The sequence below is a fragment of the Drosophila nasuta genome, chromosome 3 (genome assembly GCF_023558535.2).
Source record: "Drosophila nasuta strain 15112-1781.00 chromosome 3, ASM2355853v1, whole genome shotgun sequence".
NCBI lineage: Eukaryota > Metazoa > Arthropoda > Insecta > Diptera > Drosophilidae > Drosophila > Drosophila nasuta.
In genome coordinates this window covers 39,381,178-39,396,225 of record NC_083457.1, presented here as the reverse complement: position 1 = coordinate 39,396,225, position 15,048 = coordinate 39,381,178, and the positions used below count along the sequence as shown (strand labels likewise).

Genomic DNA, 15,048 nt, shown 5'->3' with positions numbered 1-15,048 from the left:
TTCTTTTTATTTACTTAGCTAAGCAAATTGAAGCAGGCAACTGCAATAGCAACCACAACAATTGCTGCCTGCTGCTCTCCAAAGTGGACATTTATTTGCGCTAGCTAATTGTTTTGATTTGATTGAATTTCATTTCATTTCGATTCGTTTTGTTTTCATTTTCATTTTTCATTGCCTGCCAAATGCAGAGCAGCGCACTGTTCGTGAGCAATTGCTGACTACGATGATGATGATGATGAAGTGCGATTGCCAACGACAACCACAACCACAATAACGACAACGATTGCTCGTCGCTGGCCAACGTTGTGAGCAACAGTTGCAATTCAGCGCTGTCTCGGGCATGTTGTTGTTGGCGGCCCGCTTTTAATTGTTATCGCATTCTGAGCTCGATTCGCGCAATGATTACTTCCCCCACCTCCAGTCGATCCCCCGCCTCTCGCTCCCGTTCGCCATCACCGAAAGAAACAGCTGGCAGCCAGCAATTAGCTGCCCAAATAGCCAACTATGTGAGTGAGTCATCATCGCTTTAACGTGCAACCAACTGAGACTTCAAGTTGAAGTTTGAAACTTTTGTTTCTATTATGGTTATTTTCGTTTGTTTATCGCATCATTCGATGATGATTTCACTTGCAACCAGCAACCAGCAACAAGCAACGACAACTTCAGCTTCTTTCCGGCTGCAGTCTTATCGCCTGTCATTAAGCATTTCATTGAACCAGCGATTTAGTAAATCAATTAATTTATTTATTATTGACTTCTGCCTCTATTGACGTCTGCGTGTGCGTGTGTGTCGGTGTGTGTGGCAATCGTTGAGAAACAATCTCTCAAATGGCAGCGTCCAATAAAAACTAAAAAAGGCCTTGCGCCCCGTCATGTAAACAATGCTAACTGCTGAGCCGGCTCTTAAATACAGGGTGTGTCTGCAACAAAAGGTGCTGTGCAAATTAAAACAAATAAATGACAATTCACAAATTCATATGATTTAAAATACAAAATGACATAGACTTAAAAAAAAAATGAATGCGTAATTAAAGTTTCTATAATGGAAACCATAAGAAAAATGCTATAGAAAATGCTTAAACAAAATCTGAATACAATCAATAAATTCGATTAAACAATTATTCTGAAGTTTGGTAGACCTTCAATAATTTGCATAATAATGAAAAAGTTTCTCTATAATCCAATTAAATTGTTTTAATTTTTGTTTGAAATACTTGCAACAATAATATTATGTGATTCAATTTGGATATAATTAATTCCTTACGTACAAAAAGCTGCAGAATAAATAATTCATAATTATAAATATATAATAAAAAAGAAAACACAGAGAAGAGCAGCTCAACAAAATTTAAGAACAGAAATAACTCTTAGAAAAACAGATCAAATAAATTTGGCTTAAAGAAATACTTCTTATTAAATTGAAGTGATTTATGATACCCACTTAATTGAAAATTATTCATAATTTTTTTCTGTAATCAAATGATTTCAATTATGACAGCTATTTTTATATTTATGGATCTTCTAAAAGTTCTTCTTATTTTTAAATTTATTTAAAAATTTAATCGTTTTAACAGTTCTATAGAACAGTTCTGGTTCGGGTTTCAATACAAAGTAATCTAATAAAAATCACTTCAACTTAATAAGCAGTTTTTCTTAAAACCAAATTTATTTAATTCTTGAAATGCAGAGTTAAAGAAGTTGCACTTTAAAACATTTCCAATTATCGTAATTCTTAATAAGCTATGAAGCTAACTCAACTCCCCTGAGGAAATTTTTTAAATCGAAAAAGGCAACTCGATTATCAATTTCAATTAAGCGCATTGGCAACACCCTGTATATTACTCGCTCGGCATTATTCGTGCATATGGCCAAGTCTGCCATATCTGATGAGCATGAAGAGCGCGATTCCAAGTCGGAGTCGGTGCACAACTGAGTCGCTGTCTTTCTCTCTCTCTCTCTTTTGCACTGCTGATTGTGCGGCAAACTGTGAAACTGGAGCAACTGGCAGCATATTCATTCATTGGGGAGGACGCAGACATAGACATAGACATAGTTTGTGGTAGCGTAGTCGTAGTCGCAGTGGACGTGGACATGCCCCCAAAAGTGGCTGGGGCACATTATCGCAAAGCCAAAGATCGGCAGAGACAGAAACCAAAAACGGAAAGTGAATGAGACGGCGGCACACGCTGGAAGCTAGTTACTTAGTGCAGCTTCCCCTCTCTCCACTCCCTCACTGCCACCTCCCTGGGGCCATAAATCGAACTAGTGCCCGTCCCTGGCCCATAATTCGTCGCATCATCGATTGTATCAATTCAATTGGACGCAGCAGGTGATTAAAAATTGGTTAGAGCTACAAAATTATCAATGTGAGATCGTTGATTGGCTCGTGGTCGTCGTTGTCGTCGTCGTCTCTGTCCTCTCTGTTGTTGTTTTCAATACCTTTGGGAGCTTAGCGTTTGTAAAATACCCGTAGAGGAATCATTTTATTTGATTTGTGCCCGATTGCTTTTTAATTTGTAAAGTGGAGGCTAATTAGATCGAAGCGTCGATCGTCGATTGTCGATCGTTGTTTTGAATTTCACTTTTCATCGTTGGGAAATTTTTTTTAGGGGATTGGACCTTGAAGTGGGCGTGTCCACAAAGCGTTTGAAGGTTCCTCGCTGATCTCAATCTCTTTAATTTTTAGGTCACCTCTTGGCTGGCCAGTGACGGTGCAGATAATTTGCAAAAGTTTGCACAGCTGCAGCTGGACAACGAGGCAACGCTCAAGGCACAGGAACTGGAGTTTGAAAAGTACTATTTCATAGCCAGGGTAAGTTAGGACATTTCACTTAAATCACACTCTTCAACTAATATATACTTTGTCCTGGCAGAAACACTTGGCCAAGGGACGTGACCTGCATTTGGCGGCCAACAAGATTGCCGTGCTCAGCGAGAGCGCTCACAATCTGAAGACGGCGCTGGATCAGTTCTCTGACAAGCTGGAGAAGACACGCGAACGCATCGAAGGCGGCGCTCGACTGCTGCATCTGCTCACACAGCATCAACGCGAAACTGCGGCCCTGGACGAGCTGCAACGTTTAGCCGAAGAGCTGGGCGCCACGACGCTCATCGAGAAGCATCTGCCGACCATGCGCAAGACCAGCGCGTTGCCCACAGCGAGCAGCACGCCAGGACCGACGACTGCGAAGCGTGGCAGCTATCGCTGCAGCTCCGGCAATGGCAGCTCCTTCGATGGGGCAACCGGCGCTGGTGGCAGCAGTCACTGCAGTTGCTGGCGCGAGAGTCGCAATCTGGAGGATATGGATGAACCCGAGGAGGAGCATGACAACGATTGCGATGCCGATGCTGATGGCGAGGAGCAGCAATCAAAGATTGCTGACTCGGGTGTCGGTGTCTGCGACAATTGCGAACGCAATCCGAAGCTGGCGCGCATTTGCTCCTGCCAGAGTCTCAACGAGAAGAGGTGAGTTAACGAACGCTAATTTCAAGCATCGCCATGCTAAAGTGCAGGACTCTTCTTTGCAGTCACGATGAGCTGCTCGAGGACGAGTGCTTTGACCGCCCGACGAAGCGCTACATGGACATGCATTCGCCCATGGAGGCGAATGCCCATCTGCAGTGCCATGCCTCCAGTTTCGAGCTGACCACACTGGAGGAGCTCAGCTGTTTGGAACCAAAAATACAAAAGTAAGTAGGCAAAACATCTATTATAAAATAAACATATTTCCAAAAGTCGTACAACCAACGATATTAAAAAGTTAGATTTATTTTCCAATTACTTTAACTTAACACCAAATAATAAATAGGAATTAAAGCAAGTTTCCGATCGCCATAAATTTCAATTGCCTAATAATAGTAGTAGTATCATCTTTTATAGTCTCAAAGATCAAGCAATTTACGTAGGCGAACAGAAAGATTGAAGAAATTAATGCTAAACCTTTGAATAGGGAAATATCAAAGCGTATATTTAAAAAAAAGCCACAAATCAAATATTGCAGTTAAAGTATTATAAAATTTTTTAAATTAAAGTATGAAGTATGTTGTGTCGCTGACTTTATAATTGTTAGACAAATATGTGCAATTTATATAATTTATAATTTATATAATCAATATGTAACATAATGGTTTGCTTTAGAATATGTTAGAAAAAAATATCGCTCTTTGGAAATAAGAATCGGTTTCTTCTTTACTCCGATACCTTCGAAATCCCAAAAAAATCATTTATAATAACTTAAATCTGATTACTTCCTCCACAGAACGCTTCTATTGATCATGCGCGAAATGATTGGTACCGAACGCGACTATGTGCGCTCCCTCTACTACGTCATCGAGAACTACATCGACGAGCTGCTGCGCGAGGACATCCCTCAGCCGCTGCGTGGTCAGCGTAATGTGATCTTCGGCAACATTGAGAAGATCTTTGAGTTTCACAATTCGCACTTTCTGGGCGAACTGGAACGCTATGAGCGCAACCCTTTGAAAGTGGGCGCAGCTTTCCTGGAAATGGAATCCAAGTTCTATCTGTATGCGCTGTACAACAAGAACAAGCCGAAGAGCGACACGCTGCTCAGTGAATACGGCAGCTCGTTCTTTAAGCCAAAGCAGCTGCAGCTGCAGGACAAAATGGATTTGGCATCGTATCTTCTGAAGCCAGTGCAACGCATGGGCAAGTATGCGTTGCTGTTGCAACAGCTGGTCAAGGCCGTGAAGAGTGTGGAGGGTGCAGCGTTGCAGGAGATTGCCGCCGATGTGGAGGAACTGCAACGGGCCGAGGAGATGGTCAAGTTTCAGCTGCGCCACGGCAACGATTTGCTGGCTATGGATTCTCTGCGCGATTGCGATGTGAATGTGAAGGAGCAGGGGCGACTGCTGCGACAGAACGAGTTTCTGGTGTGGCAAGGACGCGGGGGCAAGAAGACGCTGCGTCAGGTGTTTCTCTTCGAGGAGCTGGTGCTGTTCGGCAAGGCACGACGTTTTCCCGATCACAAGGTAAGTAAATGTCTTTAAATGCTTTCAATGTGATGTTGACAAATTTCTCCTACAGAATTTGGACATTTACATCTATAAGAACAGCATCAAGACTTCGGACATTGGACTCACAGCGCACACGGGCGATTCGACGACCAAATTTGAGATTTGGTTCCGCAAACGCAAGCCGGACGACACTTGGACGCTGCAGTGCATGTCGGAGGACATTAAGAATGCCTGGACCGAGGAGATATCGAAACTGCTCTGGAAACAGGCGAAGCGAAATCGAGGTGAGTTTTCAATGAATTGAAGCAAAGAAATTTTATATTAAAGTTGAACTTTTCTTGCAGAAATTCGCCTGGCAGAGATGTCCTCGATGGGCATTGGCAGCAAACCCTGCCTGGACATACGTCCCAGCCACAATCAGATCAGCGATCGCTCCATACCGCTCGCTCAGCTAAACAAAAGTACGTATACGCCGTGTTAGCCACACACACTGTTTGCTAATTACTTTTCCTTATAGCACCGAAGCTGCGTCATGCAGACCCTGGCAAGGGCAGCATGCGACGTCCCAATTCGCTCATCTCGGAGAGTTCGCTGTCCAGCGGCACCAGCACCACGAGCAGCTCCTCCATTAGCGGCGGTTGCTCATCCTCTGTCCACGACACCGTCACCCGCCACAGCCTCAATCTCAACTTTGGCAAACTGAGCAGCAACAGTAATGCTGTTGGAAGTAGCAACCTCAACAACACCTCTGCTACCTTGGAACTAATCAACGAGACGCAAGCGTTGAAGCTGAGCCACAGCAGTGAGGCAGAGAACCGCATGAGTGCCAGCACCAGCACTCCCTCGTATGCTAGCAGCAGCCACAACAGCAACAGCAACACCAACAGCAAGAGCAACAAGCGTCAACACAAACGATCCACGACAATTGTCAGCCAGCTGTCCATGGGTATAGAGCTTGACTTGTGCTACTTCTTTTAAGGCGTTTACTTGCTTTTAGTTGTTTTATTTATGTTTAGTTTTGTTACTCGTTTCTTTGTTTCCGTTTGTTTGTTTGTTCCCACTGTATATATACACACTCCTTCAGTATTAGTAGACAGACAACACACACACACAACACAATCTGTATATACCCCACTCACCCATCACCTGTCACATTCACGCTCCCCGCCTAACTAGTATTTGTGTTCCCTGCATGTTCTTTTGTGTCCCTCAATATGTTAATCCTACGTATTATCAACTAAAATATGTTATTGTATATTGTGTATTCAGAAAGCGGCATACTCTCCGATATATCTGTAACGCCGGATCAGGAACATACACACTCGGCCATGGAGCAGCTGACGGGCAGCCGCGGGAGCTGGTCAACGGCATCGGGAACAGCTGCATCGATGGCCAGCACCAGCAACTCGACTGTCATATTGCGACGCTACAAATCCTATGCGCATGCTGCCGAATCCGCCGATCCAGAGATCAATAAATAAAACAATTCTCTAGCGTATCGCATTTCGAAGAAAACAAACAAAACAATGTATAGCTTTAGCAAAAAAAAAAAAAGGAAAAACAAACAACAAAAAAAGAAAGGTTTCATCTACAGATTTATAGATACAGTTTCAGATTATCATATATATATATATATATTTTACATATGTATACTTATTATCATTATCATTATTATTACTATTATTATTTTTGTTATTTATTATTTATTTCATTTTAGTTGTGTTAATTTGTCATAAAACAACTCCAATACTACTATTGTATTATTTTCCCTGGATGCCGCTTTTCATCCACTCATTATCATTCATCCATTCCCCTACACACAATTCTGTTTTAGAAAATTTGAAATTATTGAATTCAATGTGTCAATGTCGAAATATATTTCATAGATCTTAATCAGCCTTAATCTACTCGAACAACCCACACGCCACACACACTCACAACACACAAACGATTATCGAGGGGCGCTCACCATGTGCCAGCCGAAAATGGGCGTTACATCGTCCAAGAAAATCAGATGGGAAAAAACAGAAATCGAAAACGAAATTCATAACGTACAGTTAGTTAATAGTATGTAAATTAAGTGCCTATCTTTAGAGTATCGTAAACAAATATACATAAATAATTGCATATCTTTAAAATATGAATAATGTATACAATTAAGCAAAGAATTGAATAAATGTTGCTTCGAAAATTCAGAATGTCGTTTATCTTCATTAAGAACACTTAAATATTTGTTGATGAAGTAGTAAAAGTAGTTGCTACAATAGTTACAAAATATTAGTTTAATCAAACATTCATAGAAAAGAAAAGAGTTGTATTAATTTAAGAGTAAATAAAGAAAATGTAGAAAAAAATTGTAAGTGACAATTGAAAAAAAAAATAATATAAAGAAAATGTTTACTAGCATTCAAAAGTGAAATTAAAACTATCAATTTGAATGTCGTAAAATTCAAATTTCCACTAGACCAAAAAAAATGCATACCCTTGGGGGCAGCATTAGAAGCCAAAGCAATTAAAATGATTGTCACTCATTCATCCAGTTACGCGCTAACATTTCTGTTTGCCTGGTATTTCGCCTGGCTGTGCAAGCACTTGAGACGAACTCAGTCGACAAAAATAGTTTGACAAAAAGTGTTGCATACTCTAGGGGGCATCCGGTGGAGCAGCTCCTCTCTTAGTAATTCACTTGCTGCTGATTCTGTTCGCCTGGTATTTCACTTGGAACTGGACTAGCAAGTGTTGCAGCTTCAATCCAGTTGATGTGAAAACTGATGTGGGACTGTTTTGCTTATCAACCACTGTTCCTATCAGCAGTTGTTCCGATCGGGAACAGTTGCAATTTTATCAACGCTTCTTTATAAATTTGCTATTTAAGTGCAGTTCTATAAGCTTTCTTTACTCAGTTCTAATAGCACAATGAAGGTAGTTGGAATTCTAATTTTTCTCGCCCTTTATGTGTCCCACATAGAGTCTGAAAAAAAAGATTGTCGGGGAGCTGCATGTAAGTAATTATATTAAAAATTTGATATATTTCAATGAACCAATAATTTCTTACAGTTGGACAGGTGTGCGAGGGCCTTAAAAATCGTGGTGTTGCTGGTTGGCCCGTTTGCCGAAAGAATTCCAATAATGAAATGTGGTACTTCGACACAAAGACGAAAACCTGTAAGAAGTTGGCCTATAGAGGTTGTGGTGGCAACAGAAATCGTTTTTGCTCTCGAAGTGCTTGCATCAAACAATGCAAGCAACCAATTGATAAAATAATGCATACTAACCCTTTAGATTAACTATTTTACTTAACTTCTATTTACAAAATAAATACATTTAAATAGTATAAAATAATGTTTTTTATTTATAAAATTGCAAAATGTTCAACAATAAATAAATTCAATTTATAAAATTCGAAGGTTTAAAATCAGCTACACATTTAGTGTGAGTTACCATGCCTTATAATTCCCAACTTGTTATTCCGCGTTGTTGTGTTTTAAATAGCGTGCGCGCTAACATTATGCGACTTAAAATGAAGAAAACTTTACTTCCCGAACCATCGTGTGGGCCTTTGCTAATTTTAGTAAAGGGACGTAATTCTGATTTAAAATGTTAATTTTTATTTTTCCTTTTTATAAATTATGCTGATTTTAAGTCTGCATTTCAATACGCATGTTATTTGTTAATGATGAGTGCCACATTCTGAACTGCGCGAACAGCTAAAAATGAGTCAATTTCAGAGCTGAGCGACCAGGCGAACAGAAATTTGCAGCAGGCAGCAAATGCATTATTAACGGCTCAATGCTTTTTTTGTTACATTTATTTACAACTGTTTGAGGGCTTTTTACATTTCCACCTGTTGATTCACGAGTTAATTTTCAGTTTGATATAGAAACGTCATTTAAAGTTTGCAGTTGACTTTATGCTTATATATTAATAATTTTTACTTAGACCTTACTTCTGAGCATTTGATAAAAACATATTTTAATAGTAATTAAGTTTTTAGCAGCTGCTTTTGCTAACCACCGTGTAGCGTTGATATAAAAAGCACATTATCATTAGGCTGCAGTTCATACTCCAATTCGCCCTGCAATTTAAGAACGTTAAGAATTGAAGTATGCGTCCATACTTAAACATAACTCACCAGCAGCTCCCAATCCGTGTCATTGATCAGCACCAGAATTCCAGGTCGTCTGAAAAAACAACAAATGTATTTAGTAAAAAAATCAACACGTGCTATTTGGATATGCCCAACTTACACAGTGTCACCTTGTATAAATAGCTCTGGACGTTCTGTTAATATGTTGGCATGCATCCACTTTAATAAATTCGCTATTGTCCCTGCAAATTAACAATATTTATTATTTATTAATTTCGTTAGTCAATAAAAAGATGCTTACATTTCTGAGTGCCATCCAATGATAGCTCACGTTTTTTGATATTTCCAAAAAGTAGTTCTGCGCCAGCACTGAAAAACAGTTTTTTTTATAAACTTTATAATAACAAGCCAAGCATTAAATTACCTAAACTCCAATATTATTTTCAGATCCGGCGTGCCTCCCATTTTACATTTGTTTTGAGTTGTTTCTTTAAAAAGCTTTCTACAGCTGTTTTATTTGGCGGTGTGTGACCATTCAAATGACGAGAACTATCGATAAAGCACTTTTAATACTAAAAATACCAGCCAATCGTCATCGTGCTTGCCATTCACTAAAAACACCGACATGTACTCCTTACTGCGTTAACAGTTCTCTTTTTGCATTTTAAAATTTAGAATTTGAATTTCGAGTAACTAAAATTTTAATTATTCCCACATGCGCTTATGATACCAAAGTTGAAATAAAACAAAACACATCGATGAATATTATTAATTTATTTAGCTTTAATTTCATTAAATAGTTAAGGACATTGACATTTTGTTGGCGTTTGTAAAATAATTATGTGTGGACATTTTTAGTTTGCGCAAAGTGCTTTCATTATAATACAAAACCATGAAAATAAAACTAAACAATTAAATTGCTAGGACGTGTGTGTGCGTGTATTGCGTTTGGGTATATGTTTTTGTTTGTTTGCAGTGTTTTGTAGTGTGTGGTAGGTTTTTGTTTAATAACATACATAATATAAAAAATAAAAGAAAACATAAAATGTGTTTTAATACAAGTATTTAACTGAAACCCACGGTTAGAAAACCTTTACACGCATCTTTTGTTTTTTGTGTGGTTAGAGAACTTAAAATAAATAAATAAACATACATACATTATGCAATGTGTGGCAACAATAGTTACAGTATTTATCATTTTGTTTACAATCATTTTGTTTTGTTGTTTTTTTAGTGTTTCTTTCATTTTGTTTTTGTTTTCGCGTTCAAATGCAATTACAAATAATAAATATATATTTTATACAATTTGATGGTAAAGCACAAAAATATCAATATTTAAGCGAGATTTTCTTTCATTATCATTTTCATTTTGATTTTGTTTCTTATGTTTTTGTTGATGTTTTGTCACTCGATTTTCCCACTTTAGTTTAGGCTAGCATTATGCGTATAGCTCTATATAATTTTTGATGCTATATTAATAAGTATACAAGCACTCGTACAATAGTTAATTTATAATTTTAAAAATTTGTGGCTTTTGATTTTAGGATTCAATTTTTTTTTTGTTTTTCATTTTCTTGTTGTTTAGCTAATTCTCATCTCATATCTAATAAGTGTATATGTATGTGTAAGTGTAAGGCATTATTTTGTTTGTTTTTGTTTTTTTTTTGTTTTGTTTTGTATATATCGTTTAATACATATTCCGCTCAAACCGATGATTTGATCCATTTTCGATGAATTTTGTTAATGTTTAATTTATGGCTAAATCTCGCTCCCTTTTTTTTAAATTTGCCTTTCACTTCTCTTCAGCTGCAACTGCTTCCATCCAAGTCCTGACTTGCTAGGCGACTGTATGACTTGGTTCTTGACTTGGAGGTTGACTGCGGAGTTGCTTTACATCAGCTTCTGCTTGGCACAGTCGGGGCAGAGAATGTCGGGTCCGTCAGTGATGAAACCGCGTCCAACCAGGCTGGCCTTGCAGCTGGCACAGACAAAGCAATCGTGATGCCAATGACGCTCCTCAAACGAAATGAAGCGTGTGCCACCAATGCCTGGAGATAAGAGTTAAATTAGTCATATAATATATTTTAAATAATGTTAAAGGGTATAACCACTCACCAGTGATGGGCTTGACACACGATGTGCAGCGTTTGGCAAACAGCTCGCCGAAACATTCGGCACAATAAGGCTTCTCGTCGCGACTGGTGAAGCGCTGTCCGGCCAGCGTGATGTTGCAGTGGGTGCAAGTGAAGCACTCACGATGCCACGGCTCGTTCTTGTAGGTAACTCCACCTGAGGTAATTACCTGTAAGATAGAATTGTTTTTAAGCAATGCAGTTCTTGCCACTTTCGTTTGGGAACTCACCTTGTTGCACTTGATGCAACGCGTGGCAAACTTCTCCTCGTAGCAGCCGGCGCAATAAATTTCCTGCTCTCGCGGTATAAACGACTTGGTGCCAATGGCCATCTTGCAGACACAGCAACAGAAGCAATTCTCATGCCACTGACGCGTTTTGTATTCCATTTTCTTGGTACCTAGAGAGAGATAGAGAGAGAGAGAAACATAGACAAATCAATTTCAATTTCAATTTCATATTGCAACCTTGAACTTTAACCAGTAACTCAATCTATTAAATACCCCAAATTCCAGACATATTCAGGCCAAAACCCAATCACAATTCACATTCAATAATAACGCTAAGTAAAAAACAAAATCCGATTTCTTTTACCAACATTATGTGCAGCTGACATGCAACGTGAAAAAGTGTAACCCTTTTATTCGCTTTTCCATTCCCTTTTTAGGCTGATTTTCATAACAATTAATGCAAAAATTATTCAAATTGTGCAGTCTCAAGAGACACGATGAGCCCCTAGAAGTTATCGTTATAATCGTCGTGGCTCCATTAGTTTCCCATTGTGGCACCGACTACTCAGCAGCTAGTGTGCATAAAAAATCTCTTTAGTTTATTTATTGCGTGCTCAAAATTTGTTGCCAAAAATAAGACATGAAATTGTCTGCCTGCCGACTCGACTACTGTTTTTTGTTGAGTGAAAACTTTGGAGGGATTTCATAGTTGGGTTCACTGACTGCCAATTGGTAGCAAGAGGGAAGTGGGTAATTGACTGGAATAATGTCAGGGCGGTTACTAACTAACCCATTCTAGTCAATTCTATTGTCTCCTATTGTTTCTTTGTTATGCTTTAAATTGCCGCCGTGGTAGGCAAAGTTTCATTTATTTAATAGTTTCCATCAAAAAGACTCGCAAAATCATATATGAACAAATTTATGAGCTCTGTAACTGTTACTTAGTCATAGACATTAGGTGATGTAGGAGATGTTACCACTTGTTAATAGCAGACATGACGAATAAGCCTAGAAGTATTTATATGTCAGTTTAATTGAGAAAAGTGAGGAAGAAGGATTTGACTTAAATATTTTTTTTCTTTTATTTATATGTTACTTGAATTAATTTGGAGTTTTCGTCAGACAAAAAATAACTTTGCTAAAATAAACAGAAATAAAAATAGAATGGTTTACGGGGAAAATAGTTAAAGCTTCTATTAAAAGTTCTATATAACAGATTGATAAAGTAGAAGGAACGAAAAGTGCGCTAGCTAGAAAGCTTTGACAAGAAATTTTTTCCTATTTTCATTAATGAACTTAATACATAGTTGTCATAGAGACTTTTACAAGAAAACACATGGAAATGCATCTATTAGTAGTCCTACATAAGTCAAAAGTAAAAAGAGAAGAAAAGTGAGTAAAGAAGGATTTGTCTAAGATGTTGATTCTTTAATTGATTCATTAATTTAATAGTAGTCTTCGAGTTTGCTTTACTTCAATATAATATTAATAAATAATACTGCTTCAGAAGGAAACGAGTTAATACATTCTTGTCGAAAAACTTGAAAAAATAGAAGATAAAAATGCATTAGACAACAGTTTAGAAAGATTTGACTAAGAAATTAGTTAATGTTATAGTTGAATGCTTGAGTAGTCACGTAGAGTAGTTAAGTAGATATATGTAAATCTAATATAATGTAATGTAATATAATATATGTAAATATAAACATGCTGGTTATAAGTCCTAGCTCAGAAAAATAAAGTAAAATGAGAAAAAATTAACTTAATGGGTGAAATAAATTGATTGCTTCACAGCTCAAGAAAAAACATTCTGAACTCAAATTTGGATAGAACAACTTTTTTTGCTTACATCTCTCATATGCGAGTATTAAACATCTTTTAATGAGCATATCATCATCGTCTAGAGATTGTCTATTTTTTTGTCCGTTTCTTTCTTTTTTTTTTGTCTGTTTTTTAAGTGTACCTCCGCTTGGGTTAATGTTACTCATCCGCAGACGAAAGCTGCGATGACGTTATGGAGTGCTGGACATAATACGAAAGCACTTCATGTGGGTGTCTATATTATTTATTTTTTTCTTTTTTTCTATCATCTTTCAACCTTTTTGGCAATAGCCGAAGCATTAAATGGGCACTAATATTGATAAATTATGATGTATCGCTGGTTTTTAATTAACATAATTTACGAGCAACAACGCATTAGCTGATCGCTGATCGTTGATCGAGGCGAGATTTACCTGCTTTGGTGGCACGCGGATCACCGAGGCGACAATAATCGCCTAGGGAGCAATAGAAGCTGCGATTCTCTTCGACAGCGCTGGCATTTGGTAGGAACATGCTGAGCACAGCGATGTCCTCGTTGTTATCCTTGGCCTTCTTAATGCGCTCGGCGCCAATCGTTTTGGTTTGCAAATGCAATCGCGACTTCATCCTAGAGCTGAGCACATCCACATCGGTCATGATCAGTTTTATATGCTATATAGAACCAAAGGGATTGCTACAGAATGCCTACAACTTCAGATTAGCAGCAAGAAACTCGTAAACTGGCCTTTTAAGTCACGACACAATCCAAGTGTAAGTTGGCAAGTAATTTGTTTAGCAAAAAGAAAAAGAGTTCCGCAAGTGGGTCAGCGTCAACGTTTAGCTGATCAATGGACTTGAACTGGAGCTTAGTTTTAGGGGAATGGGGCAGCAAACCAGTTAAGATGTACAATCTTAAGCCCAGCCTAAACTAATCTCTAGGCGATCTTTGTGCTCTCGAAAAGCAACACAACAAATTTGGCGACGTCGAGTCTCTCTCAAGGCAATGACATCACGTTGAAATTTTCTCGCATCGACAACAAGTTTCATTAAACTTAGAGAATGTTTATAAATAACATGGCAAAATGAAACAGCAACAGCAACACAACAATAGCTACAAATAATGCCTTCATAAATCATTAAATAATTAACTTTTTTTGTTGTTTTGTAAAAAATCAAAAGTAGCTACAAAATAAATTACGTTGAAGAATTATCATGAGCGCGTGCGCGCAAAATTAAGGCAGGAAATTGACAAATTCTATATGCTGAATTTGCCCACAGGAAACCGCTTTGGAATATGGCCAAAGCAATTAATATGGCAGGGAATTGGGTCTGCGGGTTGATTGTTAGCGAATTGAGAACTAGTTGGTAAACCGCAGCATTCATATGGCTTTTGCAGCATAACATTTTGTGGTTTGAGTTGAGCTTGATCGCTGCTTATATTTATAGCTCTCCCTCCTCTCTCAGACGTGTCACATAATTATAACTAATTGAATGCTGGTTGCCAAGCAGCACACACACAACGAACACGACATCCCAAAGACATCGCCCACGAATTGAGTCGACAGTCGACGCCTACAACAAGACAAGACTGAGACGCCGCCATCGTTGAGGTCAAGTGGAGATCGGAGGAGGCGACATTGAAATTCGCCAGGCAGTCGAATTGTTCGCATTGACAGCCAGCTGTGATCTAAGTGCATGATTGATAGCTCGCTTTATGAAAACAATAATAATAATGCAGTGTTTAAGCTCTCGCATTGCTGGCAAATGAAATGGAAAGTGCGGCCAGCCGCTCGTGCTCTGCATTTGATGAGCTTCGCTCAGC

The 15,048-nt window shown here is 38.5% G+C and overlaps 4 protein-coding genes across 11 annotated transcripts in view; 2 read left to right on the top strand and 2 right to left on the bottom strand.

Annotated features, from left to right (window-relative positions):
• The window catches only part of LOC132789195 (triple functional domain protein), a 59,686-nt gene extending 53,128 nt beyond the window's left edge, over positions 1 to 6,558 (top strand). For 3 of the 4 annotated variants that reach the window (XM_060797042.1, XM_060797041.1, XM_060797043.1), the window contains 8 exons: positions 2,687 to 2,812; positions 2,874 to 3,466; positions 3,529 to 3,690; positions 4,260 to 4,992; positions 5,048 to 5,261; positions 5,322 to 5,438; positions 5,495 to 5,923; positions 6,247 to 6,558. In XM_060797042.1, coding sequence (XP_060653025.1) covers positions 2,687 to 2,812; positions 2,874 to 3,466; positions 3,529 to 3,690; positions 4,260 to 4,992; positions 5,048 to 5,261; positions 5,322 to 5,438; positions 5,495 to 5,923; positions 6,247 to 6,458 — 2,586 coding nt within the window. In that variant the 3' untranslated portion in view covers positions 6,459 to 6,558. Of the gene's footprint in view, positions 1 to 331; positions 507 to 2,686; positions 2,813 to 2,873; positions 3,467 to 3,528; positions 3,691 to 4,259; positions 4,993 to 5,047; positions 5,262 to 5,321; positions 5,439 to 5,494; positions 5,924 to 6,246 lie in introns of those variants that run through there. The other variant, XM_060797044.1, reaches the window with a different exon arrangement.
• Positions 6,559 to 7,881: 1,323 nt separating this feature from the next.
• LOC132793545 (amblin-like) lies at positions 7,882 to 8,308 on the top strand. Its single transcript, XM_060803520.1, has 2 exons — positions 7,882 to 7,978; positions 8,035 to 8,308. The coding sequence occupies exons 1-2, from the start codon at positions 7,894 to 7,896 to the stop codon at positions 8,262 to 8,264; spliced, it is 315 nt and encodes a 104-aa protein (XP_060659503.1). The 5' UTR covers positions 7,882 to 7,893; the 3' UTR covers positions 8,265 to 8,308.
• A 463-nt stretch (positions 8,309 to 8,771) lies between these two features.
• Positions 8,772 to 9,598, bottom strand: LOC132793546 (ubiquitin-related modifier 1 homolog). Its single transcript, XM_060803521.1, has 5 exons — positions 9,489 to 9,598; positions 9,366 to 9,433; positions 9,225 to 9,306; positions 9,110 to 9,158; positions 8,772 to 9,052 (listed from the first exon to the last, which is right to left on the bottom strand). The coding sequence occupies exons 1-5, from the start codon at positions 9,527 to 9,529 to the stop codon at positions 8,984 to 8,986; spliced, it is 309 nt and encodes a 102-aa protein (XP_060659504.1). The 5' UTR covers positions 9,530 to 9,598; the 3' UTR covers positions 8,772 to 8,983.
• A 1,076-nt stretch (positions 9,599 to 10,674) lies between these two features.
• The window catches only part of LOC132793544 (four and a half LIM domains protein 2), a 70,712-nt gene continuing 66,338 nt past the window's right edge, over positions 10,675 to 15,048 (bottom strand). For 4 of the 5 annotated variants that reach the window (XM_060803516.1, XM_060803515.1, XM_060803517.1 and 1 more), the window contains 3 exons: positions 11,427 to 11,596; positions 11,180 to 11,366; positions 10,675 to 11,112 (listed from right to left, as the gene is read on the bottom strand). In XM_060803516.1, coding sequence (XP_060659499.1) covers positions 10,955 to 11,112; positions 11,180 to 11,366; positions 11,427 to 11,596 — 515 coding nt within the window. In that variant the 3' untranslated portion in view covers positions 10,675 to 10,954. Of the gene's footprint in view, positions 11,113 to 11,179; positions 11,367 to 11,426; positions 11,597 to 13,660; positions 13,899 to 15,048 lie in introns of all 5 variants that reach the window. The other variant, XM_060803519.1, reaches the window with a different exon arrangement.